The 16,885-nt window shown below is 36.0% G+C and overlaps 2 protein-coding genes and 1 pseudogene across 4 annotated transcripts; 2 read left to right on the top strand and 1 right to left on the bottom strand.

Moving 5' to 3' along the window:
- The first annotated feature begins 3,537 nt into the window (after positions 1–3,537).
- LOC125204751 (ABC transporter G family member 12-like) lies at positions 3,538–10,334 on the top strand. The gene is made up of 9 exons (XM_048103480.2): positions 3,538–4,005; positions 5,801–5,883; positions 7,206–7,667; positions 8,060–8,182; positions 8,257–8,382; positions 8,476–8,760; positions 9,158–9,430; positions 9,510–9,617; positions 9,683–10,334. Exons 1-9 carry the CDS (start codon positions 3,792–3,794, stop codon positions 10,040–10,042), a joined length of 2,034 nt encoding a protein of 677 aa, XP_047959437.1. The 5' UTR covers positions 3,538–3,791; the 3' UTR covers positions 10,043–10,334.
- TRO (histone H3K4 methyltransferase TRAUCO) lies at positions 8,363–16,421 on the bottom strand. 3 transcript variants are annotated; one of them, XR_007173630.2, is made up of 5 exons: positions 15,166–16,419; positions 13,633–13,872; positions 12,886–12,998; positions 11,819–11,899; positions 8,363–8,741 (listed from the first exon to the last, which is right to left on the bottom strand). XR_007173630.2 is itself a non-coding variant. In XM_048103492.2 (4 exons), exons 1-3 carry the CDS (start codon positions 16,265–16,267, stop codon positions 12,904–12,906), a joined length of 1,437 nt encoding a protein of 478 aa, XP_047959449.2. In that variant the 5' UTR covers positions 16,268–16,418; the 3' UTR covers positions 11,669–11,899; positions 12,886–12,903. The 3 variants fall into 3 exon arrangements, 1 of the variants encoding a protein (XP_047959449.2); XR_007173642.2 differs by lacking the exon at positions 8,363–8,741 and having other exon boundaries at positions 11,669–11,899; positions 13,782–13,872; positions 15,166–16,421; XM_048103492.2 differs by lacking the exon at positions 8,363–8,741 and having other exon boundaries at positions 11,669–11,899; positions 15,166–16,418.
- On the top strand, positions 12,059–12,153 carry LOC125202945 (U6 spliceosomal RNA; annotated as a pseudogene).
- Positions 16,422–16,885: the final 464 nt, after the last annotated feature.

The raw sequence follows: 16,885 nt of genomic DNA, 5'->3' as shown, positions 1-16,885 counted from the left end.
TATATATGTGGGAGTAAGTTGGAAGCTACTAACATATCCTACGAGTAATTTTTTGTCGACCTCAATTAATATGATTTACTCTAACTTTAAAGGACTTCCAATTTAATCCTGTTTTAGTGAATAGAAACCGGGTATTTTACTTAGAAACCGGGTAATGTCAATTGACACAGTAAGCACAAGTTTCAAAAAAGCAATTATACATCACTTTTTAAACAATATTTTATAATATTATAATTGTCATCTTCTTCTTCCAGACCAATGTTTTAAAAACCGGACCGGACCGGCCGGTTCGACCGGTCGGACCGCGAACCGGTAGGTAGTCCGATCCGGTTCACTCCTTTAAACCACCAATGCATTGAACCGCCGTGAACCAGCAGAACCGGTCGGCCGGACCGGTTGGACAGTGAACCGGAAACCGGTTTAATATTGTGTTGTGTAAAAATTTTTAAAATTTGTTGTTGGTAGGGGTTGAACTCATGACCTCTCTTCTACATAAGAAGACCTCTACCACTCCACCACATGAGCTCATTGAAAAATTTGAACATCAAATATTTTTATACATTAACCATTAAATTTTTATCTACAAAAACTAATAATTCATTTTAATTTTATATTCTTTAATATAATTGTTAATTATAATATAAATAATTATCATCCTCTATATTTTAATGATGCTCTACTTACCATCTATATTTTAATATTTTTATGTATTAAAATAGATGATGTTTATTAACATCAATGAATATTTTTATCTAAACTTAATACCTAATTTGTATTTAATTATAATATTATTTTACGAAATAAATTTTCTTAAATTAATAAACATCATCTATTTTAATACATAAAAATATTAAATTTCTTAATAATATATAATATATGTGTTTATTATATAATATATGTGTTTATTATATATTCCGGTTCAACCAATGGTTCGACCAGTGAACCGGTTGAACCAGTGAACCAGTAACGACGCCGGTTCGCCGGCCGGTCCGATTTTTAAAACATTGTTCCAGACGAAGCGGCCATTTTTTCTTCTGTAAACTTTGATTTGTAGATCCAGTTCAGCCCTTTTAATCATCATTTTTTTTGTTGATTTAGTCTTCAATAGTACTATTTTGGTGAGGGCTGAAGCTTAGTTTTAACAGTTTAAAAAAAAATTGGAATGGAAAAATAGATAAAAAATTTTTTTGGGGAAGGGCTTAAGCCCTCCCCTCTCTCTTACTGTGTCCGCCCGTGAATGCATCAGTACATCACACATGTCATTGAATGGCCACGAGGGGGAGGGCACGTAGCGTGATGTCCGCCCCTCTTCGTTTGCTAAAGAGCACTACGTTTTCTGCAATGGTCCCTTCCTAGGTGACGTGATCGCGCGGATGTTCTTGGAATTAGCATTGTCTAAATATCAAGTAATGTTAAGTTAGGTCTCTTTGTATCGCCTCAATTAGATTCCTTCATTGCATTGGACTAATTTAGAATGTATATTGTGCTTAATTATATGATTATTTCAGCCCAACCCAACGATAGCATGGGCTGGTTTTGTTAGCTAATACTAGAACCCTATTGTTGAGCCCAACTAGCGAAATAAGAACACGAAACCATTTGTTAAATTAGAAATTTAATTAATACTTTTGGTGATCACCAAATAAGGCAGCGAAGGACATATTCATGACTCTAATGGTTGGTGCCTAAAGAAGAGGTGGTGGCTGCTTTGCTTGAAGGAGTGCTTAATCACTAACTAATTGTTCGGTGACCAAATCAAAAGGATAATTTAATATTAGTACTAACAATTAACATCGTTAAGTTAGAAGCTCAATTAATTTCTTTTTCAAATCCCTTTTCATATCGAAACAATGAATTCGTGATATTAAAATTTTGGTACTCACATCACGTAACTTTCAAAAAAATTTATTTTTTGCATGGACTTCAAAATTGACAAATAAGATTTCAAATTTTAAAGTATTATAATATTTTTAATTAAAAAAATAATCAAAAAATAATCGTACTTTTATTTCTTAAAATAACCCGTATCCAACCCTAACCCAGTCCGAAATCATCGGGTTCTTATTGAGTCGACCCGATAATGACCCAAACCTAATAAAGCTTGACCCAAACCCATTAATTTCGTGCGTGTTCGTATCGGGTTATCGTGTCGTGTTAAAAATTGCCAACCATACTTTTGATAATTAATATTTTATTATATTTTTCCTTCAACCATATATTTTTAATAGGTCAACATTCTTCGCATGTGTCAATAATTTTTCAAATACTAATGGAATGAACCCAATACTATATGAATTAACATTATATATTCCATTTTTCTCTAAAAATAAGCCCATAAATGCGTAGTTCGGAAAACTGAAACATTGAAATGACAAAGAAAGTTCCCTAACACCAGAAAAAAGAACTGGCAAATAAAGTTGTTCACATTAGTTTGCCTTGGGCAAGACATGAAAATCCCAAGTAACGAATAAGCCTAATATATTGTTGATAACGTGAAATGTGTCTATTTTACATCCGATTTTTGTGACCAAGACAGAGAGAAAACTACTTCCTCCGTCCCACAATAAGAGTTCATTTTGCTATTTTAGTTCGTTCCACAATAAGAGCCACACTTCATTTTTACCATAAATAGTAAATAGGTCTCAAATTTCACTAACTCACTTCACTCACATTTTATTATAAAACCAATATAAAAAAGTGGGTGTCATATTCCACTAACTTTTTCAATCCATTATTTTTTACATTTCTTAAAGTTCGTGTCCACAATAAGAGTGATTCATGTTGTGGGACGGAAGGAGTATATGATGATTTTATCCCGTTATTCAAGACGTTGATTCAAAAATACCTCTTCGTTTAAGAAATAACTATTAGATACCAAACGTATCATTTTCAAGAATAAAATATTTCATAACTTTTTTTTAACAATCAAAATATTAATTTAATAATAAAAATTACTTATCGATGTAGCAATGTACATTTGATATTACTCCGTCCGCAAATAAGAGTTCTTTTTTTCCATTTTAGTCCGTCTGCGAATAAAATTCCCTATTCACTTTTATCATAAATGGTAATAGGGTCTCTCACATTCCACTAACTCATTTTACGCACATTTCATTTAAATCTAAGTGAGACTCATATTTCACTAATTTTTTTCCACCTATTCTTCTAAACATTTATTAAAATCTGTTCCGCCAATAAATGGGACTCCTAATGACGGACGGAGGGAGTACTACGGATAAGTGTTTGCTTATTGATTTTGTGTCCTCATGAGGTCATTACTATATTTTGACTAATCATTTGAGTGTTTTATTGTTATTGTACTCTATAAACGGAAGCAAAATTTATGGCCGCAAATAAATTAATTTTATAGTTATATTGCAAAATAATTTATCTCTCTGTGTTGCAATTCCTTCGGCTATCAAATCTCTAAGGTCTTATCTCAAACGTGTTAGTGGAATTGTTTGCGTCCAAGTATGACCCATTGAGGAATATTTTTATGAATTACTTGTTTCATTTGATTTGTTGAAATGTGTAGCTACTAGCTAGGGGAATTAATACTCATCGAACTCAGAATATTAAGATAAGATTTGGCCCATAAATTGGGGTAGTAAAATTAGGTGGCTTTCCCTCACTATCTCTCTGCAACGCCATTGATGGCAGCACTCAAGTATATGTGTATCCCTTCATTCACCCATCCAAATCACAACATCCAAAGCTCATTGTGTTTGGTTTATTAATAGGAACACAAACACCCATACATTTTTCATTGTTGAGAGTAAAATTGAATATATATGGAGATAGAAATATCAGCTGCTCCTGAGCTTCGCGGTGGGGCGGCTGCGTTCCTAGCTTGGGAGGACTTGACGGCACTGCTCCCAAACTCTGGCAACGGCCCCACCAGAAGGCTCATCAATGCCTTAACCGGTTATGCCCTTCCCGGCCGAATCATGGCTGTGATGGGCCCTTCCGCCTCCGGCAAGTCCACTTTTCTAGATGCTCTAGCAGGTATCTCTCTCTACATTTCTTGTATAGATTGCACGTTCTTGTAATGACTCGAATCCTCGACCTAAGTAGTTGAATGTGTTAGCAACTTGATTGTGTTTGTCGTCTTGCATATTTTGCTTTATGTCCTATTTGTGAGCAACATACTAATGTTGTTTTTATTGAAAAATCTAACAAAATATTTCAACTTATATCTATCAGAAAACATGAACATTATCACCTCAAAAATTTTAAGTTCAATTGAAACCATGCATTAAGCATTCTGCTCCGTCCAATCAAAATAGGCTGAATTTTTTTTTGTCAGTCTATATTCTTTTATTTATGGAAACTTTTTCTTCTTTTCTTTTACTTTATCATTTATGGGCTCACTATCCACTACATTATTTCAACTATTTTTTTCTAATTCTCTCTTACTTTTCTAATTATGCATTGAAATTCGTGTCATCCCCAAATGACTTATTTCGGAGGTTGTATTATATACTCCATATATCCTAACACTCATAATTGTATTTAATTTTAACTTTGACATAATGCATAGTATGAATTAAATATAAAGTCTATTATGCTATATCATTTGTATTACTATTATTTATTGATAATTGACACTAATATAGTACTACTGGTAAGTAAAAATATATGCTACTATTATCTAATAGTAGGACATAAAATCAAGTAATTTTTCATAACAAATTCTGGAAAAGCAAGGCATGTGCTAATAGGCATGAGCAGGTAAAATATCTAGCATACTGAACATATTAACTATTCAACGCTATTCTATTTATTTATTTGTCCGACGCTTTAAAGAAGCATTTAATATGCTTTCTATTAACGGTTGACAGTCACATGATATGCACTCATTTTTTGTAATTTATATTTTATAGTACTCTGTTTTATCAACGTTTATTAATTCAACATGGTATATAAACGTGGTAATCAGTAGTCGATTTTAATGGAGTAGCTAACTTTTGCATGTGTATTATGTTGAATTTTGGCTCTCTTTTTATTAAAGATGGAGTCCTGCCAAATTAATTATGTCAAATTCTCAAATAGTCCATTTACTTTATTATATTTGAACCCTCTTTATTATATTATGGCATCATTATCATTTAATCCACAGCTTTTTATTGATTTTTGTTCAATCCCACATATTTTTAAATTAGAATATGAATTGTAAATTTTCATTTTTCATAATTGTTCCAAGATGATCAAAATCAAAATTAATGTGACAAAATCAAAGTAGACATATATGGCAACAAAACAACGTCCTTTTGGATAAATCGGTGTCTTTTAATTAAAAGTCAAAATATAATGATGTTGTTTTGTTGTCACATCGTATTTGATATTGTCATACTATTAGTTTCAATTTTAACCATTATTAACAATAGAGAAAAGCAAAATATATAGAATTAGTTTTAAAGAAAATTCCAAGTTTGATTCTATAGTGATTTTTCTGTCAAGAAATTAAGGACATTTTGTATTTGTAATTCTTTTAATTCATGTTAAAATACTTACTATTGGTTCAAAAGTAACATAATAAAAAGTGAACAAAATAATATTATATGGGAAGGGCATTCATTAATACGATTGAACTTTGAGACAGTTTTGCTTGACCATTTTTTCTGAGTCGAGAAAGACATTCACACTTGTCATATGGCCTTCTGCTGCTGCTGCAACAATTGTTCAAACTTCTTGACACCTTTTGGAGTTGTTTAATTGTGGTAGTTGATTTTGAATTATATATGAAGCTTTGCATTAAATATGTATCTAACATAATTTATCGTGCATTTGATTATTGCAGGCAGGCTTTCTGGAAATGTGGTCATGTCTGGGAAAGTTCTTCTCAATGGAAAAATTAAAAAGAGTCTTCACTACGGCAATGTTGTAAGTAATAATATTACTTGTTAAAAGTTGCACAAGCCAATAAACAAAAAATTGAATGAGCCATTCATGCTAATAGCTTATTTTTAGTGATTTATGCTGATTTTATTATTAAATATATATGATCATTTAACATAATTAAATAATGTATAATTCAAGAGGCATACAAGAGAGGGAGAGAGAGACCAGAGTCATGTGGTGCACAGTGTATTGAATTTGTTGTTGGGTATATATAATAAATTGGATAGAATGATTCCTCATAAGGGAATTCTTTGGGATGTTGAAGCTACTAAGTTTTGTTATTTGAGTAGACAGAACCAATTAATTCTTAGTATGGGTAGTTGAATTCTCAGAAATCGGTTGCAAGTTGTGGCATCTTAAATGTTGTGCAGTAATACTAAATTGCTGGGTCTCTTTCACTAGGTTGATGATTCAACAAATATTTAAATCCATTGATCAACATATGTCTAACTGTTAGCATAATTGTGCCTCCATATTTATTTTTGCTTTGTGGTAATTTTTCTATGAAAAAAAAGTTGCTTGGGTAAGCTAAGGTAATAAAAAGACTGCATCATACACAATTAAAAATTCAATAGAGTATAAAAGATTAAAGAAAAGGAAGTAATTCCAGTAGCATTTAAGATGTTAATCGCCAAAACCATGGGTGAGAAAAGGTCATCTCAAATACTCTTAAAGTCTAAACAAACGATCTAGTACTAAAGAATTGAGTGTAAAATAAAAATTTGTTTTCTGCTGAGTTCTAAAATTGACTTATGTCCGTTTATAAGTTTCTAAAAAATTATCTAAATAAGTTAATTTCATTTCAAAATAGAACTTATAAGGAGATAAATTAATTTGATTTCAATTCATACTCTATTCGCAATGAATGCTCATGAATTTATCTTTCAATAACTGTTGATATGGCTTTTTATTTGACTGGAGTGACTAACCATCCAGCTTGTGAACAAATGCCTAATTTCAATTTTCGTAGGGCCCCATATAGTGTAAATAGTAATTCTTCAAGTAAAGATAAAATTTACCCTCCAAAACTAAAACATATAAATTTAATTATACTGATTTATATAAGGAAAAACCACGAAGTTTGAATCGGTTCGCAATAGTCTCACAACAAAATTATAGTGAAATTGTATCTAATGTGGCACTGTCGATGAGCAAGGACGCGGACTATTCATAAAGAAAACGACGTCGAATGATTGAAAAACATCAATAGTGCCACATTAGATACTTTCTAACTTCATACTTTCTTTCAGTTGATTTTTAAAGTCGAGGGGTGAATCTCGTAAATTTGACCAAACTTCACGCAGGCTTATGTAACGCAAGAAGATGTGCTAATGGGGACTCTAACGGTGAAAGAAAGCATCGCATACTCGGCATCCCTCAGGCTTCCAAGCAGTCTTACAAAGCAAGAGATGGACGATATCGTACAAAACACCATAGCCGAAATGGGATTGGGAGACTGCGCGGATCACCTCGTTGGTAACTGGCATCTTAGAGGGATCAGCGGCGGCGAGAAGAAGAGGCTCAGCATCGCCCTCGAGATCATAACGCAGCCACGTCTTCTGTTCCTTGATGAGCCAACCACTGGTCTTGACAGTGCCTCGGCTTTCTTCGTCGTTCAGGCTCTCAGGAGCATAGCACACCGAGGCAGAACCATCATCACCTCCATCCACCAGCCTAGCAGTGAGGTTTTCTCTATCTTTGATGATCTCTTGCTGCTCTCCTCCGGCGAAACCATCTACTTCGGAGAGGCGGAACCCGCGGTTGAGGTACAAAATCACTCAACATCCATCTCCACAGATATTGATATCAAAAAAAAGTTCTCACATATCTAGGGTAAAACTTTTCAAAATTGTTATATGACTTACTCCATAAACAAATTTATTGCACATATATATTCGCAATTTAGTTTCATAGGGTTAGAACATTATCGTTTAGTTGTCCATATCGTCATATTAATACACCTCTGTACTACTGTTCAACCACAACACCAACTCGGCATCACATTTGTAAGTTCTACTATTAGTAGTACAACTAAAATATTGCTTCTTCACCATGAAAGTGGCTAGAAGTACTAAAATATGTTTTGAAGATTTTGGCTACTATCAAAATGGTTGTTTATCAGTATTGAATCAACTTTTATTTACTGATGCTACTGCAGTTCTTTGCTGAGGCTGGATTCCCATGTCCGCACACGCGAAGCCCTTCCGATCATTATCTTCGTTGTATTAACTCTGACTTCGATTACGTAAACACTGCATTGATGGGATCACAGAGAATAAGAGTAATTTTTGGGCCTCTTTACTCTTACTTTGCTTTACCATTCTACACACTAAAACTTACAACTTTCTCTCGCAGAATATAGAAGATGGGATCTCTCCCAATTTAACAACAACAGAGATCAGAGCGAGGCTTCTACACAAATACCAAAATTCGAAACTCACGGAAAGAGTGCGAGCTAAGATCAGAGAATTTTGTGTTACTGTGAGTGTTCGAAAACTAGATATATATGTCATTGAGATAATGCAAAGTATATACACATATGAGTGATTATACATTTATACATACTGACTGCAGGAAGGATTTTGTTATGAGGAAAGTAGAGGGAGTCGAGCAACGTGGCGTAAGCAACTTAGAACATTGATAAAGCGTTCCTTCACAAACATGTGTAGAGATTTTGGGTATTACTGGCTGCGGATTGTGATATATATAGTGGTGTCTCTTTGCGTGGGCTCAGTCTTCCACGACGTTGGATCCGGTTATCATGCCATTCTTGCTAGAGGGGCATGTGGTGGATTTGTGTCTGGTTTTATGACATTCATGGCCATTGGTGGCTTCCCATCCTTCATTGAAGAAATTAAGGTGAGTTCACATTTTTAACAACCACAAATATAAAGGCGGGGTTTACCAAGGAACACAAACCGTCTATCAATACCCTTGTCGCATAAAAATTTACCCCGTCAGAACATTACCGACAGACTAGGCCATCATCGGTAATACACAACACTAATATTTAAACTTTACCGATGGTGGCTTCTGTCGTTAATTTTTCAACATCCATGTCTGTCGGTAAATCAGCCAGGAAAATTTGGCAACATAATACCTGTCAGTATTCCGTTGGTAAACCATGATGCATATCAAGTCGTTGGTAAATCCCGCCCTTTTGTAGCGAACATCTCCACGTTATGAGTTAACCTTTATTTCAAAGGATGATTGAAAAACTAATCACAAACTCATACCTATTTTGTTATGTAAACAGGTATTTTGCAAAGAAAGGCTCAACGGACATTATGGTGTAGGAGTGTTCATACTATCTAACTTCATCTCTTCGTTTCCTTTCTTGGCTGTGATGTCACTGACTTCGGTGTCTATCACATACTCGATGGTGAAGTACCACCCTGGCTTCTCCCACTTCATGTACGCTTTCATTGACCTTCATCTCTCCATCTCTGTCGTTGAGAGCTGCATGATGGTGGTCGCTGCCCTCGTCCCCAATTTCTTGATGGGCGTTGTTGTCGGTGCAGGTTTCATTGTAAGTATATACTATATCATTCTCCTCTTCGTTCATAGAACCATTTGCCAAAACGCACAAATCGAACTTCTTGTTTTAGGGCATCATGATGGCTACAGCTGGTTTTTTCCGGCTGCTTCCCGATCTTCCCGTGATATTCTGGAAATATCCCGTCTCTTACATCAACTACATGGCTTGGGGCTTACAAGTAAGATTCATAACCTTAAATCCTCACATATGACATATCCTATATTGACGATTTTATGAAAACAGGGGGCCTATAAAAACGACATGATCGGGATGGAGTTCGAGGGTATGGTGGCGGGACAGCCGAAACTAAAGGGGGAATATGTTCTAACCTCGTTGCTCGGGATACCACTTAACCACTCCAAATGGTGGGATTTGGGCGCCGTTGCAGCTATTCTCTTGGCCTACAGACTCCTATTCTTTTTTATTCTTAAGTTGAAGGAGAGAGCTATTCCGGTGTTTCATACTTATTATACGAAGAGGACTCTTCACCATCTCAAACGGCGGCCTTCCTTTCGAAAAGCGCCGGCGCCCTTCTCTTCCAAGAGGCATCACGTAATCCATTCCTTGTCTTCTCAAGAGGGCCTCAATTCTCCACTTCATTAAACCTAGCCAGGCTTTGCTTTGCTTTGTTTCGTTTAAAATATACTCCCATTGCTCATTTAATATTATATCGATGCATAGTATTTTCTTAGTTTGACGAACCTCTATCTAGATCCAATATCTAGTGTGCATATCAAAGTGGTGTGACAACGAATTTGAACTCGTTTTAATTCTCTACCTAGTAGCTAAATGTATAGGACTATATGTGAATAATTTTTGTTGCAAATATAATTTCATTGAGGTATCAGAAATACGTTCATGTAAGACTTAATGAAATAAATGGCCAGTTTAAATCTGAGTTTGGCATTATTGTATTCTGATAAGAGAAATGGTTAATTTTGCGCCGATGATAAATAGTGGACGGTGGTAATATGTGAGTAGTAGTGTTGCTTTATTTGAGGCTGATTTTTATCTATTAATGTCTCATTTGCTATTATAGTTGATTTAATCATTTTCTTAGCTAGTTATCATTCTCTCTAACTTTAATACAGTATGAGGTGGTTTACCAAAAATCATATATTTTAGACAATTAATTTTACTATATCGTTCTTTTTGGTTCAACCTAACTTATTGATACATTTCTTTCGTAAAATGACACACTGTACATTTGTACGTGAAAGTCTAAGGTTAATCACCATCTTTATCCCCCAACGGCTTCAACGTTTTCAATTTTACGATTAAAATAGTTTGTAGTTTCGAATAGTGCAATTTAATATTTGTTGTCTGAATAGGGCCTACAGGATTGTGGGTGTTGTGGTATGGCACAGAAAATTAGAAGAATGATAACGTGGCAGGGACTTGGAGCTTGGCCTTGGAACGGGGTTGTGGATGCCTTTATTTGGCATCCACAATTAGTACACAAGTTTCTGGTATTTATGACATGACATCCACTATACTTTATACCTCAATCTTACAAACACTTCCTATTTTGCAAAACAAATAACATAGTAGTATTGGTTATCACCTAAAAATACATCCAACAACACCCACCAACTATTTTCTTAATATGTGCTCAAACTTTATATACTTCTCGTAGATGGATGAAATATTTTCTTGCACGGTTAGAGAAATTTAAACATTTATCTAACATCAAAACTCAATGCAGTTTGAAGTTCATTCTTTGTCTTAGGTTCCTCCCTTGTTGCAATTTATTCATCGGAAGTTTGGACTCGTAACACAAACAATATAAAACCTCAAACTCAGTAACATTGACTCCAAACCCACCTAAATTACCCAACCATCATACTTCAATTGACCACACGAGGACGACTGAAACAATAGGCTCCTTCTAAACCCCTCACTCAAATTTTGATTTTGAATAGATGTTTAGATCTCAACTCCAAACTCAGACAAAAAAAGTAACAAGTAACGAAATTCAACAAACCAAAAGATTATGACAATATTAATGCACTTTAAAGATTGGGTCTAATTTGCTACAAAATCCAAAATTGGGGTTTAAATTGCAATTATCTCAATAAAAATCATAATTTTAGTGAAAACTTGGGTAAATGGTTGCACACACAACCCGAAATTTCAGCCTTCTATAAGCATATAAAAACCTAATGCCAAATCTGATTAGGCCGACACAACACAAACAACCACGGACATAATGTGGAATTAATCAGCACATGTGAAAATCCTTTAATACTTCCAATTTAGTTACTACTAAGTCTTACACTATTCCATACATGATTAATCCACGTTATCTAGCTAGGAGCTCAGAAAGTAAATAACAAAAAGAGGTCATTTTGAAAATGGCACATACACAAGTACACGCACCTCTATGTATGTGCGTAGGCCAAGCAAACACCGGGTGCATCAGTGTTTGAAGCTCTTCACTTCAAGTTGAATCAAACTGAGCTGCAAAGAACAAGTAACAAAATTGTCATGCATATTAAACTCATCACCACTTATTCATCTCATCCTCATTTTCAATTTTGTCTTGACCCTTTTCAATCATAGTTGCCATCTTACTAATCTATATGCAAATGAACATTTTCAAACTTACGAATAAATACAGTCCCTTTGGAAACATCCGATACAATTGGAACGATACATAGAAGATTAGCATGACTCAGATGACACACCAAAATCGAGAAATGGTTAGAATAAATACACATTATTGTAACCTTTTCTTAAATTGAATCTGACATGGAACAAATCCATCAGAATGACATCGTTTTACTTGTGCAATTTATATTTAAAAAAGGTTCTTGATGACTATCACACAAATTTTGGAATATTTTGATTTTGCACACAAACTTTGGAAATAGGGAATAAATGCACAAGCTTAATTATAATTGCAAATTTTCAACTTTGGTCAAGAGGATCCACAATAAATAATACTCGTTATGTCCCTTAAAATTGAAAATTTGGGAATGGCGCGGATTTTAGAAATTAGTAAAATGGGAGAGAGAGATAGAAAAAAAAAAGTGGTTTAAGTATTGTTAGTTGAGATTGAAGCACACCTCATTAGAAAGGAAAAATTACCAAAAATCTAAGTGTGCTAATTCTAGGGGACGAACCAAAATGACAAAAGTGGGCAATTTTATTTTGGGACCGAGGGAGTGTATTGAAAGCAAAACTGAATCATTTTGGACCAAAAATTCGGCTCAAAGACTATCATCTTGAAAGTAACATAAGTATAAATCACAGCCTACCAACAAGTCAGTGCTCCAAGGCAAGGATGCAGGACATGCAAGACCCACCCTTGAAGCTATATATGTATATCTACAAACCTAATTGGACTCTACATAATGGTTTCACAAGAGTGTGGTTCATGCAGTTAGGCAATGACTCAATAAGATATATGACCCAAGTAGTTTCATAAATGAAACACCACCAACCTGAGAGCATGCTCAAGCTTAACCAGACATTTCAGCAGCTTCGTCAATATTACTATTTTCTTCTTTTATCACTTTGAACATAGGGGACATTCGAGTAATATTCCGTGGACTACCTGTAATCACAAAAAAGCTTTTATCATGTAGGGTTCACCAAGCATCCCCACCCCTCCTTTACTTTTTACACAATAAGAGGGCCAAACTGCATCAATTATACTGAAAAATACCATCTTCCTGGTTCTTGTTTTTCAAGATTTATTCCTTTCCTTTGTTATCCCTATGGCCCTTCATTCTAAGAAGAGATAATTAAGATCTAGGCAATGTAATCACCAAAGCAAAATGAGCTTTAATTGTGCAGCTACCTAGCAAAGTAAAAGAAATCAAACTGGAATTGCAGATATTCTGAAAGGTGAGATGTTAGGAAGAATAAAATATGTCAAGCCACCTTTGTACAGATAAAGATGACACAGTAGTCAATAAAGGAGCTGAAGCTTTGAATTTATGAAAAAATGGTGAAAGGGCATATCATTCCCATCGGTTGCCACTTCATCCTTTCATCCACCCACAATGGGAAAGGCAAAAGATTTTGAGTTTTGTCTATAAGGAAAGCTAAGCTCAAAACTAAAACTGTTAGTCAAGTTGTCAACAGAAATAAGAAAATACAACAAAATCTAAATCAACTTATCATTCCCAATCAGTTGACAAATATGGGAACCAATTTTTATCCAATAATTTTCTCAGTGGACACACCATTCTCAACTTTGTCATCAAAACTTTGATATGGAACTTCAACCATAGGTCTCGGACCAGGACGGTCACCAAAGTCTTCAGGAAACTTTTCAAAGTCAGGACCAAAATTGAACTTAACAGCACAAGGTGGTTGGTTAGGGAGGGTGTACATGGAAGCAGCGGGATAGTAACGGCCACCATAGAGATCCGTGAAAGCAACCCCTTGGCATATACCATTTTTGAAATACGATATCTCACTCCCTGCATATAAAATGCAACTATTTAAATGAATACCAGAATAACTGCAAACAAAAATGTAACACAAATTTCGAGCCACAGCCCACGACTACACCACGGTACTGCATACAGTTTAAGCCAAACGGTATTATTAGTTGAAGTGTCCAGGAAAATTGTTGATTTATTAAACAAAATGAAGTACACACATATTTGGCTTTTGTTGTAATTTAAGCACTTCAACCTCATATATTCCAACTGCAGCACTGCAAATATTCATTTGAAGTGGATAGTTCTCATGCATTACAAAATTACAATACAAGACGTATCACTTTTTTCTAATGGTTTTGAGCCTTGATGTCTAGCTAAAAAGACCATTCTAGGCTTTTCACTAAAAGAGCAAAGCTGTAAATGTGCCCAGCACCTCTGAAGAGGGACATAATGAAACAAACTAGATTTCTCTACAAAAGAACCCTTCATTACACATATGAACTTCCAAAAAAGAGGCATATATATGTGTGCCAATTTGCAGGGTCCGTACCCTGTATCTTGAGCCTTTCATGGAGAGGCATTCTAGACATGGCTCACATCATCAGGCATTCCATTTCTTATTGCTAATTAAATTGCACTCCAAATAGAACACACAAGTAACTATCAATTTAAAGGTTTTTCTGCTTCAAAATAAGATTTTATTATTTTAAACACTGGATTCCAACAAACTAGTTATATGAAGAAGTTCAAAGTGATTGAACCAGATTGAAAACAAGGCATCAAATGCAATAACTAGACTTTCCTAATCGCTATCTTAACATACATTTAGCCTGGAAATCTACAAATCAACAATGAAACTAGAAGTTGATATCACACAACTATCACCATTATTATTAATTTTATGCTCCATAAAAGGATCACTTCACACCGAGAGTGATGCAGATATATAAAGAAGAAATGGTATATCTTCATTCAACCAGCATTTAGCAAAACACTATGATAGGAAACTCTAATCGTTACCAATTTCCTAGTCCTAGTTCACCAGATTCTATAGGACACCTAATATGAGACGTTACCCCCCCCCCCCCCCCCCAAAAAAAAAAAAAAAAATTAAACGAATAGCAGAATGAACCATTCAGTAAACAATAAATTTCACCATCCTATTACCACCTAAACCTCTAAGTATGTTCACCAAATCAATCAAAGATGCACATTGGAGTACAAGCCTACATCAGCACACCAGGCAGAAAGCTAATCAATTTTACGCACATTAAAGTAAAATGGCACACAAACCACTCATCTCAACAATCATAACCATGAAGTACTAACCAGGCACAACTTTTAGTGCATCCTCCTTAGCATTGGGGGCACAAATGTAGCGCTGCCCCTTGTGCCAAACCAAACGCGGAGGGTCAGGCGCATACGACATTCCATCAGGCAAATTGATATAGAAACCTATAACATCACCTTCCTTATAACCTTCATCCGCATACTTATCTCTCAAGGCCTTGTGCACCTTACTTCCATCAATATCCCTATAACCAAAGCTATTAGCATCATATCCAACAGGAGCCTGCAGGTCCCCTTTCTCGGTCGACCACCCCAGCCTCGTGTGCCCTGTCTCTCCCAAATGCACAACTCTAATCTCAAAATACCACGCGCCTTCCGTCACCCCCCTCGTTGCCCTAACCATCCTGTACCCCTTTGTGCTGCTTGCACTCATTCTATCCTCACTCAGCTCAACCTTCTCCGCCTTGTAAACCTTCGAGAGGCAGATGTCGAGCTCCGGGACATCGTCGTTTTTGTCGGGAAACCTAGGGATTGGAGATATGAACACTCTATCTTCAGCCAAGGCGGCCCCGTTCACAGGATTTTTGGAATTGTGGTTGCCATTGGAGGCTTGCTTTGCCTTCTTCTTACCTTTCCTAGTGGTGGTGGTCCACACGTCCTTGCTCTTCTTCTTCGATTTTTTGCCGGACGATTTGGGAGCGAGGGGCTTCCCATCCTGCGCCGGAGGGGCGGCTGCGTCGGCCGTCGAGGGCGGTTGCGCGAGTTCAATCGCGGCGGCGGGGGGTTCCGGCAGGTCGGATAGATGCTTCTGCTTTTTAGGAGAGGGCTCAGGGTCGTCCTCGTCCAATTCGTTGCCCTGGAGTTCCAATTCGGCGGGGAGATTTGGGGAATTGTGCGAATCGGGGAGATCGGTGTCTAGGGCTTGCGGCGGAGTTCCGTAGACGGAAGCTTCTTCGGACGAAACGTCTTCGGAGGGATCTACAGCAGCGGCGTCAGGCTCCTCCTTGATTCCGTTTTCAGGCAATTGGGTGGGGGTTGTGGTGGGTCCTACATCGAGGGGGGGAGCGGGTGAGGGTGGAGAAGGGGAGGCGTTGGTTGCGTCGTCGTCATCCTCTCTGTAGGTGGCCTGAAGGGCATCCATTGGAATCGGAGTGAAAGCAGAGATAAGATCAGAGCAGTGCACTCAATTTTGAGGGAGCGTGCGAAACCTCTGATGTGTACTTAATTTATAGTCCTACGCAAATTTCTTAAAAGGGGGCCGTTTGATGTGCGCAATCGGGTTTTGAATCTTGTTAGGACTGAGTTTATTTTATTTTGTGAATACTAGTACTCCTTCACTCCGTTCCATTCAAACATTCAAACGACCACCTTTCCTTTTTATTTGAGCGAACTTCAAAAATGGTCCCTGGACTATGGGTTTATCTCGAAAATGGTCCCTGGACTTTAAAAATATCATCAGTAGTCCCTGGACTAAGGGTTAATATCAAAAACGATATTTTGAGACGAAAATGCCCTTTTGAGGGGTTTTGAGGGTTTGGGCAATTTGGTCTTTTTACACTTTTAACATTTTAAATCTGATATTATTTTAGTTATGTACTAAATCTGATATTATTTCAAAATTATCATTCTTCTTCCCTTTTGTCATCTTTCACTTAGTTTCTTTATTTCAATATTAGATTTAATTTTACAAAATTAAATTTTAAATTTCAGTTTTTAAATATCAATAAATTTTTTTAATTATAAAAATTATTAAATAACA

The sequence above is a fragment of the Salvia hispanica genome, chromosome 2, assembly GCF_029641045.1.
Source record: "Salvia hispanica isolate PSC_SH4W2 chromosome 2, Shi_PSC_v1, whole genome shotgun sequence".
NCBI lineage: Eukaryota > Viridiplantae > Streptophyta > Magnoliopsida > Lamiales > Lamiaceae > Salvia > Salvia hispanica.
This window is presented reverse-complemented; position numbering and strand designations above follow the sequence as displayed.

Bases quoted from the DNA above. Each gene is read 5' to 3' on its own strand.
- TRO (XM_048103492.2), bottom strand. From the start codon at position 16,267: ATGGATGCCCTTCAGGCCACCTACAGAGAGGATGACGACGACGCAACC. The intron at 13,873-15,165 runs GTTAGTACTTCA...TTTTATATGCAG, and splicing joins TGCACTAAAAGTTGTGCCTG to GGAGTGAGATATCGTATTTC. The intron at 12,999-13,632 runs GTGTGTCCACTG...TTGTGATTACAG, and splicing joins TGATGACAAAGTTGAGAATG to GTAGTCCACGGAATATTACT.
- LOC125204751 (XM_048103480.2), top strand. From the start codon at position 3,792: ATGGAGATAGAAATATCAGCTGCTCCTGAGCTTCGCGGTGGGGCGGCT. The intron at 8,383-8,475 runs GTGAGTGTTCGA...TACTGACTGCAG, and splicing joins TCAGAGAATTTTGTGTTACT to GAAGGATTTTGTTATGAGGA. The intron at 9,431-9,509 runs GTAAGTATATAC...TTCTTGTTTTAG, and splicing joins TTGTCGGTGCAGGTTTCATT to GGCATCATGATGGCTACAGC.